The sequence below is a fragment of the Stegodyphus dumicola genome, chromosome 2 (genome assembly GCF_044657685.1).
Source record: "Stegodyphus dumicola isolate Sdum_Otavi_A_Nest chromosome 2, ASM4465768v1".
Classification (NCBI taxonomy): Eukaryota; Metazoa; Arthropoda; class Arachnida; order Araneae; family Eresidae; genus Stegodyphus; species Stegodyphus dumicola.
In genome coordinates, this window is record NC_140769.1 from 264,748,541 (window position 1) to 264,775,667 (window position 27,127).

A 27,127-nucleotide genomic window follows, 5' to 3' on the forward strand; every position below is an offset into this window, starting at 1 on the left:
GAGATTTTGTAATATTGCACGAATATCTGAGGAAATTTAAGCATATTTGTTGTGATAATAATAAATTTTTGTTCATTTTTTCATCGGACTTGTGCATTCATTTCGCAATGAACCCATATGTACGCAACAATATATATATAATAACAATTTCAGGCAGATAGCAGTACAGTTGGCTAGTATACAGTATAAAGTCCCAGATCCAAACTGATCAGGTGATGAAAGAATTTTAGTTATTCAGGAGAAAAATACATGCATGCAAGAATTTTAGTTATTCAGGAGAAAAATCCCATTTATGGTGCACCTGCATTTTTTTGTTGAGTATTATAGTCTCCATTCTTTAATTTTTTAAGGGAGGGATTCTTCTTATTATTATTTAATTTTTGGCTGAAGTTCTGGATATTAGATCATTCCTGATATTGGACGTCTGGAGTTTATACTATATAATGATTCTCTTTGAAATCAAATGCAGCACATTGCTAAATAAAAGTGGAGTAAAAAAAAAAAAAAAAAAAAGTATGTTAAGTTTGAAACTACCAAATACAAAAAAGGACATTTCTTACATATTAAATATTAATTTGCTTAAACTAACTAAAAATTTATCTACTTTTTTTTATAATTTGATTAACAGGTTCAAACTAATATTAATATATGAAACTAAATATGTGTATGGGTAAATTAATATTAAGTATGTGTACAAGGTAATTTTAAACATCATTTTATGATGCTGGAGAAGTCATTAATTCCCTATTCTCATGTTTTGCTATATCACGTAGTGTGATAGCAGTTAATGTTATCATTTGAATATTTTTATCGAACTGCCAAAGTATGACCCATTTGTATATGAAAACAGGGAAAATACATAGCTTATTTTGATCAACTGGTTGATTAAGTATTATAGATCAAATTTTTCAAGTTGGAATATTGCCATCAAATAAAAAATAAAATCGCTAAATAAGATCAAAATATACTATATAAATTTTCAAATCATCAAGACATGTTACCAAGTAAGGAATAAAGACACCAAAAATCTTGATTTCAGACAACATTTGTCTTGGAACCATATCTGAGAAAAGGTGATAAAGAATTGTTTTAAACATGTCAACATTTTAATAAATGCTATAGTAAAGGAAACTGCATTACTAAAAATGTCTCCAGCTAACTTGAACTGTGAGGATGCTTTTATGGATATTGACGAATAAACTCGAGTTGCAACATTAGTGACAGAAGATATCTATCTCCCTGTCACTTTTTGAAACTAATTTTCAGAAACATTATGAGCAATTTGTAAGTAAACTTTTGCATAATGATTCCAGATAAACAACTTTTAATGACTTGTTTTTCTAATTAAAATAATGTGAAAGTAATTATTGTTTCTAATTATATTTATATTAAAATATAATTCATTCCAATTTTGAATAATATTTTTTCTCATCGCTTAATGTTGTTCTTCGGTTAACGTTATGGGAATAGTCATCGCAGTTGCCAACTTTCCCGATTTAGACGGGAGACTCCAGATTTCCCACCATACTCCCACCAACACAATTTGCACCATATTTCTCCTGACTTTCTCGTATTCTTAAAATTTCTCTCAAGTTTTATGTAGCTTAGCTGAATATTTCATTATTTGCACCCAGAATTTATTTTTTTCGTCTGGTCTGAAAGTGCTTGGTTTCTTTCTTGATACATATAAAAGAAAACCGTTCAAGTCGTTTAATTAATGTGATATGGCACACTTCTGCTATCCTTGACCAATGGAACCCACTTCTTACATTTTTTAAGGAAGAATTATATACTTACAGAGTTAAGATAAAAAGCTCTATTGAAAGTTATAAAATACCTTTAGTAAATTGAGATGTAGTATTACTTCCGCTGTTAAAAATAGGTCTGAAAAAAATTAATTTCTGCTCCTGCGAGCAATTTAATTGGCAATTCTCAAAATGATACAACAAAATGTAAGCAGAAACCTCTCCCGAAACAAAGTTATCCCAAAATAGAAAATCCCTTGAAAAGGACATGTTTTTCGATTACTGTAAGTTTATCTTGTGAAGCACAAATATTTATGTTCTTGTCTTTGGACCATAACAGAGCTTTTTACTTTTTTGTATGCTCCATCTTATCATCATTCAATGTTCTTAACACAGTTCCACGGTGCAGAATTCCATTAATTCATGTTTTGTAAACAGTGATTAGTTATCTGGTTAAAATATTATTTAATGATTAGAGTATTTCTCTATTATTAAAATGTGTGAGTGATAAAACTGTTTCTCACATGTAATTTTTTTTTTGGTATTATTTGCATTGAAGAATTAGTAACTGAACTTTCAGATAGGAATTAGTTACTGTTTAAAGTTAATTCATTATTAAAAAGAATATTTTCTTTCTTTATTCTGTTATTATTTAAATTTTCCTAGAGAAAATTCTCCTGATTTTTTAGTGTCGTAGATTGGCAAGTATGAATCATGGACAAACATGATCACCTTAAACTCTACCTACTATAAGTGTTGATAAGTGATATAAGTGTTGATTTATTTCTGATGCCTTTTTTTTTATTATTATTGCAGAAGTTATTGTGTGAAAATCATTTCAAGCAACCCGTAACAAATGCGGGGAAAAACACACTTTCCTGTTTTGTGGACAATAGAGAAGGTGTTCAAAACTGCTGTTCAACAAATCTATGCAGACATCGAAGATCAGCCTCTTTCGACTTCCGAACGCTCGGGAGTTTCCTCCACGACGTCGGCGGTCGTCAGTCCTGGAGTGGACCGATCGACGACGCTTCCTTCACTTCCCGCTCCCATTCCTGCTCAACACAGAGTACTTCCAGCATTCCGCAAGCGATGGACAATGCCGAACTGGTTTATAATAATCAAAATAATATCTTCGTAGAGAATTCTGGCGATCTGCATGCACGTTCGGATTCTCGACGCGACTGCCAACATACATCTAGAATGTGCGCATGCCCGAGCGTAACTGTAATAACTTGTAACGAAAATTCATCTGATATCAAGATTGGAATTCCGTTTCAGTCTGATATGAGGGAAACCAACAGTAAGTGTTTTTGTTCGATGCAGTTACAGTCCAGTTGTACGACATGTAAGGATCATGGCGCAAATGGGAAATAAAATGTCTTTTTCTCATCATGGAGATTCTCTGTAAACATGCAGTTTGAGTACAAGACGGACAATCATTTTCTTTCAATCTTTTTGCACGGGTGATATTTCCTTACCATCATATAAACGATGTGGAAAAAAAAAACTGTTTGCATTTGAGCAAATCATAGAACTTTTATCTCAGTGTTTTACCTTTTAAATTCACTTTAATGATTGAATCTCACTTAAGTGTAATGTTCTACTTGTGTTGTTATAATATGTTAGTCCTGATTAAGTCTTCACTTTTTCTGAAATGAAAAATTAATGCCATGCTGATATTTAAGGGCTTCTGAAGTGAAATTTAAAATTTACCATTGCAATCACTTATTTTAGATGCATCATATTGAATTATTTATTTTAGGCATATGTACATCATTTTCATAAAAGTTTATGCCTGGCCTTTGCTATCACAAGTGTTGATTGTAGTCATATACTTCCAATCAAAAATATATTTTAAATGATCCAAATATTCCTGTTTTGACACATTTAAATTTAAACAAATCAATTTTGTAAAAATTACAAAACCTAACTTTTTACACATTTCTCTTATATTTAGGAAAATTTTGTGCTCTTTATAAAAATAAGAGCCCCCCCCCCCGAAAAAAAAAAAAGAAAACAATGTGTGACTCCTGTACAACAAAAATGAGCCAAAATATTTAATATTAAAGTCACGAGACCTGTTCAGAGTCCATACACAAATTGAAGATTGAAATGTTTGTGAGTATACGTAACTAGAAGTAAATTGAAATGGGTTTCTCATGCTAAGATATTAAATGACTGGTATTTCTATGAAAATTATTGTGAAAATTTTTAATCAATATACATTTTTTCAAAATGGAGATCTTATTCTTAGAAGACATTCTTAGAAGAGATTCTTAGATTAGGGGAGAAAATGGCAGAATATTGCTTGTAATATTATTTGAATCAAATAAAAGTATTTCTAGTTCTGTCTTTTAAGGACACTATTAAAACACAAAAGAATGTCACTAAATGGTATTTAAAGGGGGAAAAAATCAACCTAGAATTATTCTTATTTATTTACTACCAAAGCCCTGCATGCAAATTGAAAATGATGTTTAAAATACCAAATTTTGAAATTAAATATCTTGGTCAGCAAGAGTGTGCTATATAGGAGTTCGCTATATAGTGAACAAAAGGGTAAGTAAGGGTTTTGTAAGTTTTACAGAATTGTTTTTTGTCAATTTTAAAATGCCAAAACATGAATCTTTGCATCCTTTCAAACATTTTCGTAATTGGAAGTAGATGTCTGCGACTGCTGGTCGTGAATGTAAGGATTTGATGAGGACATTTATGGGCACAGTATAGAATAATGTTCCTATTTTTTTAATGCCAGAAAATAATATTAGCACTACCATTATTTTTTTGCTTGCAAAAGTTACTGCTCAAATAATCATTAAATTTTGGTACATTTAGCCTATAAGTCGACCCTCAGCATTTAGCATTAAGAAAATTTGGTATTAATGTAAAGCATATCCAGCAGTTAAAGAGAGGGGGGAATAAAGATGCTAAATGCTAAGGAAATATGCTAAAATGAAAATTAACATTAAAAACAGATAAGGGCTAAAATTTGAGGATGCTGTGAAAAAGTAGATTTTAAAAACTTGAAAAAAATTGTGCCACGCACATTGCTCTTAATTGGAACTCAGCCCAATCTGATTTCATTGTTTTGAGTCCATTTGTGAAAAAGAAACCTGCACCAGAGAATAAAATGGAATGAGCATTTTAATTTCAGGTAATAGCAATTTGTTTGCATCATTGATTTGATTTAAAGATTATTTAATAAATAAAAGATTTTATCTGCTTAAATTTATTTTGAAAAAATTTTTTGGCACCAGAAAGGGTTACTATTATTTTTTTATACCTTCATAAAATTCTCCTAGAGTAACAATTTTTTTAATTAAAAAAAATAATGATAATAGGAATGAGAATTACCTAATTAATACCTTGATATAATTATGGTTAAAATATGGGCTAGGATATAGTATATTATCTACTGCTTTTAGCTAATTAGTTAATATTCGGCTATACTCTGTGACATTCGTTATGTGTGCAGCTGAACGACACTGGCATAGCTAAAACTTTTGCCACTGTGGGAAGTCCCTGAATTTGCCTCCTTTCTCAATACGCAAAACAAATGACTACAAAAAATATCAAAATGGCGTGCAAGGAAATTAATTAGAAACCCTACTTTTTTTTTACTTAAAATTCCAATGTTTCAAAAATCATATTGTTATTTTGTTTTTTCTGCTCATGAAGCCATCAATGTCATTATAATGGTCTTTTGCATCGCTGCTGTTGTTGTAAATATTTCTTAAATGATTTTCATTTAGAAAACTCTTTCTTCTGGCAATTAGCATTACTTCTAAATATTATACAGTCAAAAGTCGTTAATTCGGAATGGTCTATAATCCGGACCTCAAAACTAAAAACTTTCTGCACATGTGCCGCGTTGACACATGCGTATAGGCGTTTACGCATAACACCTTTTACGACTGCGCATATGAGTGTGCGCAAGTTCAGAATACGTTTTCGCGTGCGCGTTTTATGTATAATGGACGTATAAGCTAAAATTATCTAATTATCTATTTCAGTTAATGTTGATGATTGCGTTGTTACTTAATTTTCGAATTAGATCCGGCTTATTATTTTTTGCAGACTGTAAGAGCAATTTTATAAAAGTAAGCTTAAACTTTCGATTATATCAAATAGAATTTCCGATATATATTTGTTAATATGTAAAGGATCTAAAGCAAAAGTATGTTTTGAAATCCGAAATCTGTTTATCAATTTCACGCTGCTCGGCAGGGGGAACGCCGTGGCGGGCGCGTAATGAATTGGAAGTTGATCTGTCAGCACTATCCTTATCTTCAGGGCAGATGTTTTTATTTTATTTGGCTTATAATTCCTTACCAAATTAGTATTTCATCTCGATGTGCTCCGTCTTTGATATGATTTAAAACAAGTTCCTCATCATTATAATTCTCTTCTGATAGCGAAGAAAGTAACAGAGGTTAGTGAAGACGAAAAAATTTCGATTGACAAATTAGTCGGTGTTCTCGACACAGAAATTATAGGACTTGAGCAGCGGAACTTTGTAACTGAACAAGAAATTATGTCTGTTTAATAGAATTAAAGAGAAAGTATTATCACATGAAACGAAGCAAAACTTAAACAACTTACATTGAAAGAAATGTTTAATAAAGTAAACAAATAAATATTAAGCTTTTTCTTTTTGCAAATTTTGATACCCTTTAGATCATAATTGTTCTTTATTTCATAAATTACAGTTTCATATTTTTAATTTTAGAATTTCTGCATGCCATCTTACGAGATTTAAACTGATGATCTATAATCCGGAATCTCCGAAGTCCCGACGAGTCCGGATTAACGACTTTTGACTGTATTTTGGAATGAACTGCAAAATTTTGAAAGGACTGCGTTTCCACATTCTTGTTTCTGATTTCCCTAGCAATCATGGAAGTAAAACTCAGAAATACTTCTTTTATGAGAAAGAATTTCTCAGAAAGTCAGCCTGACCAAAATTTAGTTGATATTCGTGATTTGTATTCAAAAGTTTTAACAAAATCAACAAGGTATAACAAAAGTATGTAGCTGTTGAAATAACATGGTGATTTCATTGAATACGTTTTTCAGACTAAAAACTCTTTTCTTCTTAATTTATTTCTGTATTGCAATACAGAATCTGATCAATCTTCTGCTTCGATAATCCACGTGAGTAAATATTTCGGTACTCTTCTTTTATCGGGATCGGATTTAGAAATGTATGTATGTGCGTGCGCATATATGTGTGTACACACACAGATACCATATGTATGTATATACACATGCACACATGAACATATACATATATACATGCATACAATGAGCTTATATATATCTATATGTACATGCATACATACATACATTTCTGAAAACTCAATCGTGACAACAGCACAGTACCAAATTGTCATGCAAAAAAATGCCAACTTTGAAAATATCTAGCCTGAGGTGCCTCCTCCATCCCCCCTTCTATTCACGCTACTGCTGAATGATATAAAAACGACCACATCTGCTTTTATTTTTATAGAATAAAGAAGGAATTTAATGGAATTAAACATTCAGTGGTTATTAAGTTAATTAATGGAATTATTTTCATTTATATATTCTTAATTGTGTTTATTTTGGTATTTAAAAATAGCATTTTTGTGGTGTTGTCTCTTCTATAAAGTAATGAAAAATCATGTACGTATGTATGTTTCTCATATTGTGAAAATTTTGTGTATTTAATTATGGCAAAGCACACTAGGGCTATCTGCCTAAGGGGAGGGATGCCTTTCGTGGAGGACTTTCTAAGGGAAACTGGCTCGTATACACGTTACACATGGGGAAAACCACGAAAACGCCCATGCAGCCAGCCCGTTCGCAGGATTCGAACCTCGGACCGAACTACCAGTGTTTACCGCTCGGCCGCTGGTGGGCCCATATTGTGAAAAAAAGTGGCCTCTTGAGGCACCCAATTGTGAGCACAGTCCTCCGCCTCGAAGCCCAAATTTTGAATTTACTTTTTATTTATTTCATACTAATTTAGAAACTAAGTAAAGCTTTGTTTAAATACTCTGCAGTATAAATGCTTTGTGTTGACACTACCTGCATAAGATGTTTATGTTTGTAGCTTAATTCGAAAATTCGCCAGTATCAAGGAATGTTGCCACTTGGCAAAACACCAAAATATTTGTCTTTTGAATTTAATCAACAAACACTGTGATCTGAAAGAAATGCATTATCACTGCCCGAATTAAAATACTTTTTTTCTTCACCATAGCAGTGTGTTGTTGTTCGGCAAAGCATAAGATAGCATTTAATTTTTGTTTTAAATTTATTCTGTTATTAATTAACAAATTAAACAACTTAAAAGCAATAAAAGCAGATTAAGTTCAGTTATTATTAACTGCTTGCTGGATCCATGAAATGACAGTACAAGTAACCCTCATATAACACAGTACATAGTAGTATAATAAAATGCCGTGTTGTATGAGACTCAGAGCCAGTATGTGCAGGATGTGCATTTTAGAGCACTTATTGTAACCTCATGCTGCTCACCTTCTGCGATAGTGAAGTTTTTCATTGTTATCTGGGAACATTTGTTCAACATATGGGTCATCTGAGGACATTTGATCTTACGGGTACTGGATCTTGGAAGGCAATTGGCGGAACTTACGAAACAAGGATTCCTATGTGTTAAATGACTATATGGGTGCTTTGAACAATATGGAAAAACTTCATATGGAGTTCATTAAATTTCTTCGGATTGCTTAGGCAATTTTCTTATCGTGTTAAAGCGAAACCGTGTTGTAGGAGGGTTCTTGCAATTTATGAATCGTGTTATAGTGAAACTGTGTTACAGGATGCCGTATTGTAGGAGAGCTACCTGTAGCTGAATTTAATAAAATTATTATAAATTCTTTTTTTCATTAATAACTAATTTAGGTCACTAGTCTCAGAATTAACTAACTAACTAAAAGCAGTAGATCATGTATTACATCAATCTCAAAATATTTAAATAGAAGTTGTTGGTGTTTTATATTCCACATATCCGATTAGACTTTTTGTGGAATATTTTTTTCTAAAACCTTGACTCAAATGAAAAAAGATACAGTGGATTAAATTTTTGTGAAGATTGCCTAGTTAGTATACTATTGAAAAATAAATATTAATGGGTTATTTGTTTGTGTTATGTAACTTAATCTTTAAGGAATTTGACATTTTTATGGGCTTATAAGGTATTCATTCTTTGTGTTTTTCCTAGAGTTCCAATAACTGAGGTTTTAAATTTGTCGCCTAAATTTTTAAAACAAATAAGATTTGAATTAATTTTTTTATCAACTAAATACATGTTAACCACCAAGATTTAATTATTTCGATCCATTCTTTTGGTATTTATTCCATAATTTTAAAATTATGAACTTACAGTTTATTTTTTGTTATTTAAATGAGTATTTATTGCATAAGATTTATTACATTCATCCTCTTTTTTCCCCCAGCAAAAATTCTTTTTATTGCAATAAATTCTATTTATTATGAACTACATGTACATAATCATACTAACTTCATTAGACATTCTTCATGTAAAAGTTAAATTATCATTAAATCCACTAGATTTTTGTTCTTATTTTTATTTTTATTAAATCAATTGCTAACTAAAAAGTTTTTTTAAATAAATTAGAAAGCAGGAGAAACTACTTGGATTTTTGTTTGAACAAAGTGAAAAGAGTGTTGAATACATTGAAAATAGTTTGAAATTTGTGTGTTATAAGAGTATATATTCTCGAATATAGTGCAAGAATAAAAATAATTATTTATATTAAGTGCTTTAATCTTAATTTTTGAATTTATTGAGTGTCCATATTTGAATCGTAAGTCCAAAATATAGCATTACATTAATTTTCCCCTTTATTTCTTTGTCGAGTGGCTCGAAAGGGACGTGCATGTAATATTTCACTTTTTCACATTTTGTGATATTTCTTGCTTCAGATTCCATTGACTATGTTTTTCTCATGTAATAGTCCAACCTGTATTGAGAAATGTGGGCACGTTTGTAGAATTTCAACATTCGTGGCATTTTATAAAGATATCAATTGTTCTGTTTGGGCGTTGTATTTTGTTGATGTTTCAAATGTTATTGTGTGTTGTTACCATGTATAATTTGTTAAATTATTTGTATATATTCTGAACTGTTTTAAATATGGAGACGATCTAAAATTTGCCAAAATATTTACAGATTCCATTTACTAATTATTATGACTCTTACCTGTACTTTGCATCATTACTTATTTAAAGAGTTTCAGATCTTTATATTCATAGGTAATGTTTACGTGATCAATGGTTGCTAGTCTTCCATTTTCAAATCTTTAACTGTTAGTATTTTATTGTAAATTTTGTCTGGAGAAAGTAAATCCTTAATTGTTAGCATTTTGTTGTAAATTCTGTCGGGAGAAAGTGATAAAAAATTTCAAAATAACCTTCAGTTGGTTATGATGTAATTCAGTATCAATTTAACTCAAACCAGCCTTTAAAAAAATTATATACATGTATTATATATATATTTCTTGTATGTTTAAAACCAATTTTGCTGTTTACTGAAGATATTTGTTTCATTTGATTATATATGCTGAGAATATTCTACAAGATTTTTAAACCTGAAAAATTATGCAGTGTCTATAGAATATCATGAGTTCTTTAAAAGTTTTTAAAAAATGAATTAACATTATGAGTTTTATGCAAAATGTACCATATTTCCTTGCGTATTTTTCTCTCTGAAAATTTTAAAATTATTCATGTCATTTTCCTGTTCCTTATTGTGTTCAGATAACAAGCTTCTGTAAAATTTAATATGAATTCATTGACATAGGGATTGTTTTCCACTTACTAGCAAAGACAAATTCTCGCAAACTACCTGCGAAGGTCACGTCAAACCTTTCCCCGTCTAACTACCGAGATTGATGCCAGGCCCATAAAAACCTACTCATCACGCCGAAACAAGCGCGAACAGACATTTGGTCTACGATTTCGCCGAATCGGCTGCTGATTCGCGTCCTATAATTATATATGAATTATTCAAAGCCTAAAGTGTAGCAGAGATAACAATAAGAAAAGCCATGATCAAGTTATGTGAAAGTAGAAATGAAGATATGTTATTAGGTACTGTAATGTCAATATTTCTATGTATTATTATTGGAATGAAGTTTCCTCTTAAAGAAATAATGTTGCGATAGTTATCTGTAATTTATTCATGACTACTTTTCATTTGTTAAATTCGTACCATAACTGCGTCCTTCAAGAATTAAATTATAGCATAATTTTCCCCTCTCGATTTTCGGATGATAAAATGAGTTAAAAGGGGGGGGGGAAAAATACGTGAAGAAATTCGGTATTTAGAAATACTGTTGTCAAAAATGATGTGTGCAAAAGCTGTGATGCATTATCCCCCCCCCCCCCTCCGAATAAAAGTCTTCAAAAATAGCTTCTCCATAGCTAATAAAGGTTTTGCTGTGTATTTTCTGGGAATTTACTCAAGAATATATTTGAATCAATTCTGGAGAAGTAACATTTGATTGTAAGCAGGACTGATGATTATAACAATAAAATCAAATTTTTTACCAGTTTCAATGAGGAGAGCTTCCATTATGTTAACAATTTCTTCCTAAGAAATTTAATGAAATTATTTTGTTTTGTGATAATGTCTGTTTGAATATTTCGAGTTTCCATGAGAAAATTCGTAAAACTGAGTTCTTTTAGAACTGGCGGTTCGGTATCGTAGCTAGTATTATGTATATAATAAAAAATGCTGTGAAAGGAAAAGTGGAATCATTTAAAAGCAATACGAAACTGCTATGCAAATACATTAAAAATGTAGTATTTTTAATTCAAAAGTGCTGATGTTGTATAACAATCGAAATACAGTGGCTCACGTTTGTTTTCAGAGTTTTTAATTTTATTTGCAACTATCGGCTGCTGAATATTAGGAAAATATATTTTTCTTTCGCATAGGTCATCTTTTTTAAAACTGCGTATTATGAAAGAAGATATTTATAGCGTGCGTGGTAATAATAATAATAAATTATTCAAAATGAACTCGCATAAGTATTCGGCACTTAAAACGTAACAGTTTAGAACATGAAAGTAATGGAACAATCAGTATTTTATTGGAAGCCCATTACTAAAAAATTGTACTTTTAATGCGCTGTAGTATTGAAGTAAAGTTTTTATGTTGCATTTTGTTCCATTCTTCCGGGAGAATTATTTTTAATAGCGCTTTTACTAGATTATTAAAAGAAATTTCATTTCCTAATTCTTTTCTCGAACGTCCTCTATATATGTTCGGTTGGATTCTTACGTCCGAGAATATGGAAGGGTTTTGGTAAATTCAAGAGAGCCAATAACCACAAGCGAACATTTAGGCAACAATTTCCAAAGACAGACGATAATTCTTATGATATATTTTTGTTAAAACAAAAAATTATAACAAGGAACATCATTTGCCAAAACATTTCAACAAATCTTTCGATCAATCGAGTGACCGAATTATCATGTGTGTAATTCACTTATTATCATTTACTTATCACCGAATTATTATGTGTGTGATTAACAATTTTTAAATCATTTCCTTTATTACAAGGATTATTGGGATGATATCTATTTTGCAATAAGCTAGACTTAAAATAGAGACCAAATAAAATATTAGAAAAAAAAATCTTAAGTCCATGTTTCATTGTTTAGTATAAGATCTATGCAAATAAATTTTAAAAATCCAGTTGCCCGAAAACAAATGCGAGTCATTGTATACGCTCTTAGATGTGCCAAAACTAATATTTTTACAAAAGCGAATAGTGTATTTTTTAAATAAAATTCTCATTACCATCTGAGATTATATAACTTTTACTTATCTGCCAGCTGTTCAAGGTACGAACATAATTTACTGTTTAAGAATTGGCAACACTTTACATTAATTCTCTTTTTGCTAACTCTCATTCATGGAGCCATAAGTTTTACGTTTTTTGCGTAGTAAATGCTATGTTTACCATGAATTTTATTTATCCTACGTTAATCTACATTATACCTTCTGTCAACAGTTACTGTTCAATTGGTGATCTTTGTTACAAAACATTCATCCTTCCATCTTAGAGATGCATATTCTTTTAATTTGTAATGTGAAATTTGGCAATTTTTTAACATTTTGGCGTTTTTAAGAACGGTTTGTGCGTAAAAATTTTTAGTCGATGATTTACGAAAGTCGTGCGAATATTTAAACAAACATAACGACATTATTACTATATCATGAAGGTAGCGCTAATGTGATAAAGTTACTTTTAGAAAAATAACATTAATTTGGAACATTATTTATTTCTCTCTCTCTCTCGTGTTTTAAAATGATTTTTTACTCTTCGTTCTGGCGATTTTTGAACATCTTGAATGTGAATTTAAAATAAGATTAAAAAAAAAAAAAAATGCTTTAAAGCGCATTTTCCGAATAAAATTTACGATTTATGTATTTATTTCCCCCAATACAAAATCGTTTTGTTTTTACTTTCAGCAAGCTGGCAGATCTGTAAATTATGAAATAATTGCAGTTTGATTGTTTTTTTAAAAAAAGAAAACATTCAGATTTTAATATTTTTAAATCATCTGTTATTAATTGCAATCATTTTCTTTCGTTTCGTATGCTTTTATTATTGACTGAATGTGCTGAAAAACTCCTGAAAACATCAATGTTATCAGAATGTGATTCTAATTTAAAATCTATGTTATGTGTGTTTTGTTTTGTAAAGAATTTATGTCATCACGAAGACATTTATGTGCATTTGAAATTTTGACCATTTTATATTCCATGAGAGCAGTGTTGTAATATTTGTGTATTTCTTAAATCTTTTTGCAGCATTTCGTTTCTCTTCATGCAATACATAAGCCTCGCTCACACTTTACAGTGAGACTTTCGATCCATTTTCTGATATTTATTCAGAAACATTCTCTGGTTGTTGTCAAAACACTAGTAGAAGAAGAATAAATAGTGTACTGAACTTTACAGGTTGTAGGGTGGCTCATCCATATTTTTGGAGAAAATAAAGTAATTTATTGTCATTGCACTTTTATCTATTTCATTGTGCTGTTTCTAATTTATTTTAGTGCTTTATGATAATTTGCGTGTATCATGTGTGAAATCAACTACTAGAATTCTACTAAAAATATTAGATCCAGTTTAAAGAAAATTAGGCCATCATTCTAAAGAATTCCAAACAAATTCCCTTGCGTTAGTTTTTTTTTTTTTTTTTTACCCTATAGAAGCTTTTTCTGTATTTAGAAGAGTGTTGTAAAGTCAGCAAAATTTTCTTTTGAGATTAAAAAGGAAATAAAAATTTTGTTTTTGAAAAGAATATTTGTTGAAATGATCTATGACATGGGGGAGGTTAACAACTTTCGATGATTTTTTTCCCTAGTAAAAATTTTAATTTGTTATGAATTTTGTACATATATAAAAATTCTGTGTGAAATTGTATGTGAAATTGCATTTTTTTTTCTGTGTAATTTAACAGGAAAATCCAAAGAGACGATGCTCTGCCGGAACAATAAGAATACAGGGGCAAGTCTATTTAACATTGAGTAAATGGCTATCTCGCTAAATTGGCAAGATGTCGCCAAGCTGCCGATGGTTTTAATGACTAATTTTGTCGCCAGATTTGGCAAGAAATCGCCAAAATTGGCGATATTTTGGTCTGGTCCCTGTATCACCGTAATAGGTAATGTAACTGAATAACTGTAATTGATTTCATGTACAAGTGTAACCTGTACGTATCGTATCTGGCCCTCATATGCCTTCCAGTAATTTCAAGAAGTACTAGACATTTCTTGGAGGCCGGGTTAAAACTATATGAGACTGGAGAAAACATGTGAACATCAACATTAGTTGTTAGTTCAGCGTGTCCGGAGTACTGAGCTATATGCGCGTTAGCTTCGCTCTGTAGGTGCGCTTTACACTGCGTTGTGTTTAACGCTCTTAGTAGCTTGAAGTATAAATACTCATAGTACACTGTGATAGTGTGAAGAGTTATACGACTGATTTTGTAGAAAATTCGAGAACTGTGAAGTGTTTCTTTTGTGAAAATAAACTTTATTAAGTTATCATCAATTCTGTGTGCATTCAATCAATAACGTGTCTGTACTCTTGCAACAATTTTTGGTACCAGAAGTGGGATTGAATGCCGGTGAGAAAAGCGATAGAAAGAGCAACTGCGACAGCTGGTGATTGTCTTTGCTGCATGGGGCCATCGTCTCTGTCAAAGAAGAGATGGAAGCAGGACAAGAATCCGTTAAAGAAAAGATCAAATTCGGACCAAGAAAAGATGGAAGACACGTTGAGCTCGGCACCGAATATGCTGTCCCTTTCCGTTCAGCCGGCAGCGAGCTAAGCCGTGTTTTTGTTTAGAATGTTTCAGTACATTTCATTAAAACTAAATTTGATCACATTTCATTGAGACTATATTTATTTTTTAACTTTAATACTGTCCATCCCACGGACCGACGCCAGTCAAACGAAAATTCCAGTGCCGGTCCCCAGGGACCGACGCCGACCACACGGAAAGTTCACTGCCGATCCCCAGGGACCGGCGCCGCGCTCAATGTGTTAAAGAGAGATGAAAGCTTGTCAAGAGGAAATGAAAGGAGAAATTACTGCCGTAATAGAAAAGGTAGCCTGTAAAAGACAGAACAGATACGGTTGAACTCCGGTATAAATATAGTATCTGCTTTTTTACGAAGATTATTTTTTAATCAGAAGACACAAAGTCTCATAAAAGGTGCCGTTATCGTCTGAGAATTTTTTCTTACTGTGATAAGTTACAAACCGATCTTCTTAATGATGAGAGCACTAAAACGTAAAGATATCGCAATAAAAGTTTAGGCTAAGCTAGGTCAGGAGTGTCGAACTCAGTTTTTTAAATGAGCCAAATAATCACGATTTTAGAATAGTGCAGACCACAAGGATAAAAGAGAAGCATTTTAATGCTTAAATGATACTTGTATACTAAAAGTAAACACATTAAATATTATTTAACACTATAGTTTTCCTCATAAAGGAACAGACGGAAATTCTGGTAGGTGGATACTTATTGTTTGTTTCTTGATAACTGGAATCTCGTGCAGTTACTTTTCAGATACGTCTGGAGACATGCTGCTCGCGCTATTGATTTGTAGAAGTCAGATGAATGTCTGTTAACTTGGATCTCGCCGGAGGTTTGTTCCTTTTTATAAATGAGAAAAGCCGTTCTCACCGATCCATGCTACCGAACGTCGAGAAAAATTTGCGACTTTCCAGGATATCCAGTTCAATGAAATTCTGCTTCAGAGTCGCACTAAATTTCTGTTGATTCCATCTGTGAATGGGCTGGGATTTCTCAATCCCAGTTGAGAAATTATTTTTGTAAAGAGCATCGCAAAGAGGCCTTTTCAGCACCCGAGATATGGGGTGGAATTGGAGGTTATGTTGATAAACACTTTTTGCTATTTTCTTCGTAACACATAGTTATGTTTTAATTTTTGTCACAGCATCATGGGCCACAAAAAATTACATCGGGGACTGCCAGTTTGACACCCCTAGGTTAGATTATTGGAGTGCGGCAAAGCATGCAAGAGCTGCCTCTCTAAGGAAAGGATGCCTTGGTGAAGATTTCTGTAATGGAAACTGATCCGTATTCATGTTACATAAAGTAAAAAACCATGGAGCCAGCCCGTTCTTCTGAGAGCGAACTCGGCGATCTTAGCCATTAGTGGGACACCACCGTTATGAAAGTTTTTGCTTTAACGAGCACTGGCTGACTTGCTTAAACGTGACGGCATCTCTGATAAGGTACCGAGGTGAATGAATGCACCTTTAAGACGAGGTACTGATTACCGATGTCTTTATAACCGGACACGGGTGATTTTAATGAGAAAGTACCGATGCGCATAAACGTGCCGGTATTCTTTATGACCAGGCGCACCCATATGCATAAACATGCCGGTACGTTTGAAACAAGGTATCTATGCTTAAGGCATCAAGGAAAGTATGCACCACAATAAGGTGCGTAGGAACTCGGGAAAAGAACAATAAAGGCAAAAATTTCTCAAAGCAAATTTCGTCGTGGTATGTATCATGTCGCTAAATAAAAACAAGGGAGAAGAAAGTGGAAAAAAACATTAGCATAAATTTATGTAGAGGGAACCAAAATCTTTTAAGTGCTAAAAAACTCTAAAATTTCCAAATCCAGTCGTGGAGACACCGATATGCATATATGCGCTAGCATTTTATGCCGGGGCATCGAGTTGCAAAAACATTCCAGCACCTTTTAGGAGTTATTATAGATATGCATAAACGTCCATATTAGATCTTTAAGAAGGGGCACTGATGTGTGTAAATGTGTTGGTACATCTAAACACAAGGCACAGACTTGCATTCACGTGTCGCCACTTTTAAGACAGGGTACCAACGTGCCGGTATCTTTATCAGGACACCGTTCACCTTGAATGCGGGGTATTGATGTGCATAAACCTACTGGCACATTTAAAACGGAGTTCCAATATGCATAAGTATGCCAGCATTTTTAGGAAGAGGCGCCGAAGTGCATAAACGTCCCGGTACATTTAAGATGGGATATAGATGAGCCTATAGGTGCCAACATCTTTAAGCTAGAGCATCTTGGCAGGCATTCATTTTGCCTCGTCCTTAAAAGACGGACACCAACATTTAGTTTAACCCTGGCTGTAGCAAATTTGATATTGGAACCATAGTGGATTTCATCCAACTTCTCGAATCCTCAATCCTCTGAGGACAAACTGGAGTTCAAAGGAAAAGTCCTTCCCTAAGCGAACCGATCCTGCAAGAAAAACTATCGGAAAATCAAGAACATCGCTTCAAACATGCGTTGGCCTCGCAAGGAACTTGTTAGGAAAGGGGGTTGCAGTTCTGGAAGCGCGAAAGGGTACGATTCGCGCAACATCGCCGTTCCGACCAACTGCCCCCGTTTTTCGCTGCATTCGATAACGATCGTGGGGAAGAGATTTTTAATCGTCGAATGCCCTCGACCTTCTACGCTGACCTCTTGACCCGCGCGTTTAATTCTCATCATCGGGATCCCATCCTTGGGAAGGTGATAGGTAAATGCGGCGGCGATAATGGCATTCTTTAATCTTGGAAACCGGGTTTACTAAGCGTTTGCTTGTTTCGTAATTGCTGCCTTGGGGAGATCAAAAATGCGATTAGCATGAAATGGAATGATGATGAGCTAATCAGATTTGTTAACACAAAATGCCATAAACCGAATTTCCTCTGCAACTAGCACGTAATTTATATCCATTGATAACTGATAAGTGAAAATAACACCAGTGACTGGTAATAGCCATTAATAATTCATTCTTAAGTGATACCTGATAAGTAATTGATACCCGTTGCTAACTAACAATTACATTGATAAATAATAATTGAAAATAACATGAGTAATTGGTAATAGCCATTAATAACTGATAATTACGTTGGTAACTGCTACTTCAAAATAATAGTCATAATTGGCAAAACTGATAATTGATAATAAATGCAGCTTCCTTAATTGATACCCATTAAATAAGTGAATAATAATTGATACCCGTTGATAACTGATAATAACATAAATGCCTAACTAACCCTTTACAACGCAAGTAGATGATACTCGTTCATGACTAATAATGACATCAATCACTGATAATTCTTTATCGTTAACTGATATTCGTTAAATAAGCAAGTAACTGATACCTGTAGATAACTGATAATAACGACGATAACTGAAAACAATGTTATTAATTGTCGGTAGCCGTTAATAATTCATCTTTGTTAAATGATACCCATTAAATAAGCAAATGACTCATAGAATCGAAGAGAAACACGCCAATGTAACAATCAAAATCGCAATAACAACCTTGCATTTAGCGTACATATATTAAAACACTCAATCCATTTCGAAGGCAGCTAAAGGTCCCTCCTCATCAGGAGAACGAAATTACTAGAAAGGGGAAAAGAGAAGAAAAACAAAGCATTGGCAAAAGAGTCTCAGAAACACGTGGTCGTTATCAGCAATGCGCGTGGTCGTAACCGGATTTTGAATCAGAGTTACACTGGCCGCCTACTTTTACTAAGCCAGGCTATCTGATCAAACATATAACACATAGACTAAAACGCAAAAAAATCAGCGAAGTCAAAAAATAGGGAGCCAGGGGCAACTGAACCTTCACGCCTCAAGTGTGAACCTCGAACCACCTCATTCGAGGTTCAGACTTGGTGCATGCTCACAAAACGTTTGAAAAATAGTATATCTTTAGAATTCCCGATAGGGTGTTAGTGTTACCATGGTTCCCCCCCCCAGATTTGCTGTATCATTTCTTTAAAAATAGTACATGACGATAACACAAGGTGGCAGTACCCTTCTATTTGTATAGCTATGCAATTTTTGGGCCACAGTATGATGCAGACACAAAATGGATGCGCAAAATCAAGCGAGGAGGGAGATTGACAGCACCTCTGGCGCTAAAAAACATGATATAAAAAATCTGATGTGGACACATGACTTCTTTGTACTTCTATTAAATTATGCATTTTTTGCTGCACTTTGCCTGAACTTTTCGTTTAATTCTTCTAACTTAAATAACCTATCTGTAACACAAGATGAAGTCAGTTCGGTCCGGGGTTCGAATCCCGGCGAACGGGCTGGCTGCATGGACATTTTTGTGGTTTTCCCCATGTGTAACTTGTATACGAGCCAATTCATCTTAGAAAATCATTCACGAAAGATTCCTCCCCGTAGGCAGGTATCTATCCCTCGAGTACTTAGCCATAATTAAGTAAACCAAACCAAGGCAAGTTGAAAATGACGTCAAAAAGTGCAAATTTTGGAACTAAATATTTCGGTCAATTTTTTCCGTATGGGAGTCAAATTTCTAATAATTTTATTTTTTCATAAAGCGTATAAAACTTTCCCAAGCATAAATACAGGAACCGGGAGACCGTTTAAAGGTTAGATTTCGTTATTTGTTCAGAATGAATTTTTTTTAAACTTGATATTACCAAAACAAGAATATTTTTTTCATTTAAGTACTTTATAACTGTAAGCATATGACTACGCCCAGCTGGGAAATAACAGCCGGATAAGAACGTTTCAGTTGGTTAAGGAGCTTGGTGTATATATATATATATACAGTCAAAAGTCGTTAATTCGGACACCCATAATCCGGAACGATCTATAATCCGGACCTCAAAGCTAAAAACTTTCTGCGCATGCGCCGCGTTGGCACATGCGCACAGGCGTTTTATGCGTGAGCGTAAGACCTTGACTACTGCGCATATGCGTGTGCGCAAGTGCAGAATACGTTTTCGCCTGCGCGTTTAATGTATAACGGACGGTTTAATGTATAACGGATATAAGCTAAAATTATCTATTTCAGTTAATGTTAATGATTGCGTTGTTCCTTAATCTTCGAATTGGATCCCGCTTATTATTTTTTGCAGACTGTAAGAGCAATTTTATAAAAGTAAACTTGAACTTTCGATTATGTCAAATAGAATTTCCGATGCTGGAACTTCCAAAGGATCTACAAAACGAAAATATGTTTCGATGTCCAACAAACAAAAAGTGGGATTGCTGCAAAAAATGGATAAAGACATGAAGAATGTGACAGAGATGTTAGTGAAAACGAAAAAATTTCGATTGACAAGTTAGTCGGTATTCTCGTCACAGCAATTAACGGGACTTGAACAGCGGAACTTTGTAACTGAACAAGAAATTATGTCTGTTTATAGAATTAAAGAGAAAGTATTATCACATAAAATGAAGCAACTTAAACAACTTACATTGAAAGAAATGTTTAATAAAGTAAACAAATAAATATTAAGCTTTTTTTTTTTTGTGTGTAAATTTTGATACCCTTTAGATCATAATTGTTCTTTATTTCATAAATTACGGTTTCATATTTTTAATTTTAGAATTTCTGCATGCCATCTTACGAGATTTAAACTGATGATCTATAATCCGGAAAAATCGATAATCCGGAATCGCCGAAGTCCCGACGAGTCCGGATTAACGACTTTTGACTGTATTTATTTATTTACACTTTCGGTACTGCCATTTACAATCAAAAAAAAGATTCTGAACTAGGCGGTCCAAACCCATATGTAAAATTTTTCTGTAAATCTGTCAAATGATATTTTTTTTTTTTTTTTTTTTTTGACACCAGTGGCGTAGTAGGCTATAGTGGGTGGTTCTTTTGAATTTTTGTATTTTATTACTGTAAACTTTTCTGTCAATGGCTGTAAGTGTTTCTAGTTGTGAGAAGATTTTTCTAAATATGAATCATTTAAGTAATATATAGAACTATGAATGTTTGTTTTGCTTTTAAGAAATATTTCTCCACTGTCTTGTGTGACAGCAAATTCACGAACAAATAGATCTCTATAATGTCATCGATTTATTTGAAAACAGAGAAAAACATGCGGAATAATAATAAAATTTTTAAAATTTGCAATTAAAAATTTTGGTACTATTCTGTTTTGAGGGCCGTAAGAAAATTGCAACGAAAATGTATGCGCAAAAGCGCCAAATCTAGCAAACGCGCCCATTTAACAGCGCGCCAAATCTAGCAAACGCGCCCATTTAACAGCGCGCCAAATCTAGCGTACGCGTTGATTTCAGACTGCGTAAGTTTATATAGTTCTATATTTCTTAAGACGCCATTGAAATACTGGTTTAATTTTTAAATCTTTTTTTGACATCCTATGGATTTAACAATTTGGGAATTGCCCATGACGAAAAGTCGGCAATAGAATTTTGGGTAAAGTGCAGAACAACCCACTGCTTGACACGTTTTTAAGAATTGCACATACTCGGTATCCATATGCACATCGACCTATTTTCACTTAAAAAAAAAAAAAAAAACCTAGAATTGCACAAAAATGGCACTGCGCACATCCTTGACTTTATCTATGTACACATCGACCTATTTTCACTTTAAAAGTAAAAACTGGCAAAAATCAAATTGTTTTTACCCTTGTAAAAAGTGGGAAACAAATAAGTGAGCGATTCTGCACTGTACCGAGAATATTTTCAAAGAAAAGGCATCATTCATTATAGAAAATTACGTTTGAACAACCAAAGAGATGAAATTATGCTTTAGCGATAAGTCGGTAGCGAAATAAATAAATTCACTTATGTTTAGCAATTTTTATATAAATTATAATAATGATCTGAAATAGTTATTTACTCTTATGCTTCCGTTCTGTCATGTTTAACCATTTTCATATAAATTATAGTAACAAAAAAGTATTATATGAAATTAACCTTTCATCTAAATTAAAACATCAATCTTAGATAGCTATTTACTATTATACTTCCTTTCTTTCCGCAATTATTAGGGTTGCCACAATTCTTTTTGGCAGCATTGGTATCAACGATAATTTGGCGATTATTTACGGCCCTCGAAACAGAATAGTACCAAATTTTTTCTTAAAAATTGAATATAGAGTTTTTATTTTCCTTAGATGTCATTTTGACATCTTTTTAGTTATTTGTTTGTACATTAAGAGGGGCGGCAAATTCAAGGACCGCCCCGGGTGGCTAAAGTTCGATCTATGTCTGTAACTTATACGAGAGTACGTACGGTTTTTGCAATTATACAGTTTAATTACGCTCGTAATATAACTGGAATTTTAATTACAATAGTTTTGTGCAATTTTTCTCAATTACGAAGACCCAGTTAGACGAGATCGTGGAAGAACTCTCAGTCACGTGAGTTTGCAAACCATCGTTCCTCGTTCTTCGACCCATTCCATTAAAGATGGCCCAAAATAATCATGCCTGGTGAATGGGGAGAGTTATGGTCCTCGTGCCCCTATACATCACGCCCGATTTTTATCGGAAAGGGCCGGCCGACACTTGGCCCACTAATCTGCTGCTTCCACCCACGCAACTTCCTCCAGAATATCTCTTTGCCTGGACAAGAATAGATTCATTCATAATTCACGCCTGGTCAGTGGATCCAGGAAGAAGAGAGGAAAGCTGATTATACAGCTACTCTTTCAGATCTTATTCACTTGAAGTTGTTATTACTCGTCTGTGCTTTAGGCAACAACAAGCTGTAAGGTTTTATCCTAATTCCGCTTAATCTCAACACTAGGTTCAGCTTCCTACATTTCCGGATGGATTTTCTTCCGTCTTCAACATCGAATCCATTATAAGAAAAAAACAAAATCTGAAATGTTTCAGATTTTAAATTACGTCCAAAGGGGCGTTTTTTAACATTTTGTGTGTTACCTTTCTTTATTAAATATCATGTTCCTCGCATTTAAACCATAAGATCCAGTGCAACAGCAATATCGCAAAATAGTTTTAAAACGAGCATATCTTTAGAATTTCCGATACAGAGACTCACGCGCTGGAGATAAAAATGTTTTTTCTGCACAACGTTGCCATTGCTCGCTTTGAAATCCTTGAGTTTGTTAATCAAAAATTCGTCAAAGTTTTAAAAAATAGGAAATCGATCATAAAACAAATTTCAAATTTCAAATTGGGTCTTCCACATGCTCATATTCGTTGGAGGATTACGTTATTCAAAATTCGATGACTCTATGTACCGTTGTTTTATCACAATACGAGAAATATACATACATTTATGCAGATTTTTCATTATTTAATTTCTTCAAATATAATGCAGGACTCTAACATTTTGTGGCAACAGTTTGAAAAGTGAACCGACATTTATGAGTCCGACGCAAAATGCCAAAACGAAACTAATAGTCCTTCGGGATTCAAATCCCTTTGGACTAAAAATATAACAAATGATAAAAAAAGGATTCAAATTTTTAAGTTGATGCTGAGGCTTTCGTTAATACTATTCATGTATTTGATATAAATATACACGTATATAAATTGTTCAGTAAGTAATAGATTGAATGCACACGGAACCGATGGTAGCTTGATAAAATTTATTTCACCAAAAGAAACACTTGACAGTTCTGAAACTTTCCACAAAGATACTCATACAGCTCTTCTCAGTATCACTGAACACAATTAATAGTTACACTTTAAACTACTAAGAACGTTAAACACAACGTAATACAGACTGCATCTAAAAGGTAACAGTTAAAGTCGCACAATAGCAAGAAGAAAGAAATGTGTGTCCAGCTTTCATGAATAGTCCGAGTTTAATGTTTTAAATACCAACCCTTTGAAAAGTTCTGCGCGAAGCATTAAACAGAGAATGATTAATAGTTTTTATACGATTCGTCAAATTAATACATCTTTTCTAACTTTAATTACCATTTATGAAAAACGTTTTTCCAGTTTAGACATTTCACTACCAATTAACACGAGAAAAACACATCTTCCTAGGATAGCATAATCTTCTTTTAAAAAACACTTTGTCTGAAAAATTTCTTTATTAGTCCAAAGCGATTTGAGTGCCGAAGGACTATTACTTTCGTTTTGGCATTTTGTGTTGGACTCTAATAAATATCGGTTCACTTTTCAAACTGTTGCCACAAAATGTTAGAGTCCTGCATTATATTTGAAGAAATTAAATAATGAAAAATCTGCATAAATGTATGTTTATTTCTCGCATTGTGATAAAACAACGATATCTAGAGCCATCCAATTTTGAATGACGTAATCCTACTGCGAATATGGGCATCTGAAATCCCAAATTTGAAATTTGGAATTTGTTTTATCATCGATTTCCTATTTTTTAAAACTTTAACGAATTTTTGAGTGACAAACTCAACGATTAAAATTTTAATTTGTTTTATCATCGATTTCCTATTTTTTAAAACTTTAACGAATTTTTGAGTGACAAACTCAACGATTTAAAAGCGAGCAATGGCAACACTCTATTTGGGGGGGGGAACCTTTTTATCCCTAGCGCGTCGAACTGTGTATCGGAAATTCTAAAGATAGGCTCATTTTAAAATTATTTTGCGACATTGTTATTGAACTCAATTTTATGGTTTAAGTGTAAAGAACATGATATTTAATAAATAAAGGTAACACACAAAATGTTAAAAAAACTTTCCTTTGGACTTAATTTTTGTTTTTATATGTATATATTTATGGAGTAAAAAGGGGTAAGAAATGGACTTTCCAAATCTAGCGCTAATGTAGATAAGATTATAAATATTTAATTAAATTATTAATAAAGATTTTCGCCTTGGAAAAACGAAGATTATAAACTTTTCTGAGCATAAAACTGAATAAAGAAGAAACTCTCGGAAAATGAAGAGTTTATATTATTGTAGTTATGGAACTTGGTCAAAATTGCCAATTAATTTGGGAGAAATACTATTTAAAATATAAAAACAAATTTAGTTATTGTTGATTTCATGGAGAAAAGCTTATTTTTCAAAAAGGAATTACTCTTCTCAATAAATTCACCAAACAATCAGATCTGATCGTGTTTCCTCCCTCTCGCATATTTGAGTGAAATTGAATCCAAATAAAAATTTCATTTTAATTACTTTTTATCCAACTTATTTTCAAATGCACGAAAGAAATTCTCCAACGCCATTTTAGTCAAGAAAAAAAAAAAAGATTCCGGGATTTTGTTTTCCTGTTTTAGAACTTCCCGGATATTTGTAGGGAAATGTGCGCTTATCCCGTAAGCTACATCTTTAGGGTAACCCGAGGATATTTTCAGGCTATGTGGGTATGTACCGATGGATTAACGTTTTTTAGAAAGCCCCCAGTTAATCTGGAGTCGAAAATAACTTTGATTTGGAAGATGGATGAAAATGTTTTGTATCAAGTTAATTTTTTCCTTCTTCCAGGAACCAATTTGAGCAAATGAAAACTAGACGCTTTCGGGTATTAAAAATGGGATGAAACTAAACTGCTATTAAACTAGGTTTCAATTCGATTCGCTCTCAGATCAAGAAATGATGAATGCTGGGAAGCATCCGCAGCCGATCCCTTGCGAAGCGGCGGAACGGAAGAGAAGAGGTCACCCCCAATGATGAAATGTTTTATTTTGCATTATATTATCTGGGTTTGGGTCGTGTTGCTATGTTTATGTTTAGCGCCTTTTTGAACGCCGGTGCTGACCTTTTCTGCTGATGGGAAAATCACGCCTTCTTTTATTGTGTGCTGTGCCAAGATTTCTCCACATCCGCTTTCCTGATACAGAGGAAGATCGTGAAATAAGTGGCAACATTTTCCCTTATTTAAAACCCTCTGAGCGGCCAGGGTTTTCGCTAAGAAAGCACAAATTTCGCAAATCTATGAAAACAAATTTTTTTTTTATTTCAATATAAAAACTCTTCTGGTATTTCATACCTGGATTTCTGTACTTTTAATATATTGCCTTAATTTCTTTGACATATTTTAATATGCACGTATATATACGTTCTTACAGATATCACAAAACATATACGGCCTTGTCGCTTAGAGGGTTAAAGCCAAAGCAAAATGTACGTTAACATTAGTAACAATATAATAACAATAGCGCATAAACCACATGCGTGCATGGGGTTCCAGAGCGGGGGGAACTGATTAGACTAAGGAGCAAACTCGACTCAATACAAAGGAGTTGGTACCTAGCAATCACAAGATGCTTTCGCACAGTGTCGACTGAGGTGCTCTGTGTTCTTGCCGGCACGTCGCCTCTTTCTATTATGTATAAATTTCATTATGAGAAATTTTTGTTTAGAACACAGAGAATGGATTTTAAACTTTATAATGACATTTTAATTACAAAACATATGTTTGTGAGATTTTTTTACAGATTTTGTACATCCGTCAGAGTATTGTACCTTTTGCTTTCATTGTGTTCTTCCTGTAATAGGAGAAACAGACGTATACATTGACGAGTCGGGACAGGACGGTCAATTTGGTGCAGCTTTTGTAATTTACTTTTTTGGTGTTGAAATTGTAAATAAAATGTACAAGTTGAATAGTTACAATTCTGTTTTTCAAGCGGAATGTTGTGCGCTCCTTAAGGCGGAATGTTGTGCGCTCTTTAAGGCGGAATGTTGTGCGTTCTTTAAGGCGGAATGTTGTGCGTTCTTTAAGGCGGAATGTTGTGCGCTCCTTAAGGCGGAATGTTGTGCGCTTCTTAATGGATTAAGAGTAATTTGACTGTACATATTTACTCTGATTGTATGTCTATGCTGCAGTCTCTGTCCTGGGCCCGTACAGCCCAGGACATTCTAATTTGTTCTAATTCTAATAATGTTCTAATTTTTGAAATTAAGTGCTTGTTAAAATTGTTGAAACAACGCATGGATGTTTATTTACATTGGGTAAAGACCCATGTTGATTTTACCGGAAATGAAAGAGCCGACGCGCTGGCAAAACAAGCCATTTTTGATGAAGGATTTGTAATCTTTGAGACGTCCGGTTCGAGAAGCTATGCCATTAGAAATATGA

At 33.3% G+C, this 27,127-nt stretch overlaps 1 protein-coding gene and 1 long non-coding RNA gene across 32 annotated transcripts in view; one reads left to right on the forward strand and one right to left on the reverse strand.

The window, feature by feature from the left end:
• Positions 1-13,810, forward strand: part of LOC118197830 (A-kinase anchor protein 13-like) — a 281,410-nt gene extending 267,600 nt beyond the window's left edge. For all 6 annotated transcript variants that reach the window (XM_085812122.1, XM_035369379.2, XM_035369382.2 and 3 more), the window contains one exon: positions 2,562-13,810. In XM_085812122.1, coding sequence (XP_085668248.1) covers positions 2,562-3,122 — 561 coding nt within the window. In that variant the 3' untranslated portion in view covers positions 3,123-13,810. The remainder of the gene's footprint in view (positions 1-2,561) is intronic.
• The window catches only part of LOC118181616 (uncharacterized), a 976,960-nt gene that overhangs the window by 13,463 nt on the left and 936,370 nt on the right, over positions 1-27,127 (reverse strand). The gene's annotated exons all lie outside the window — the stretch shown is intronic.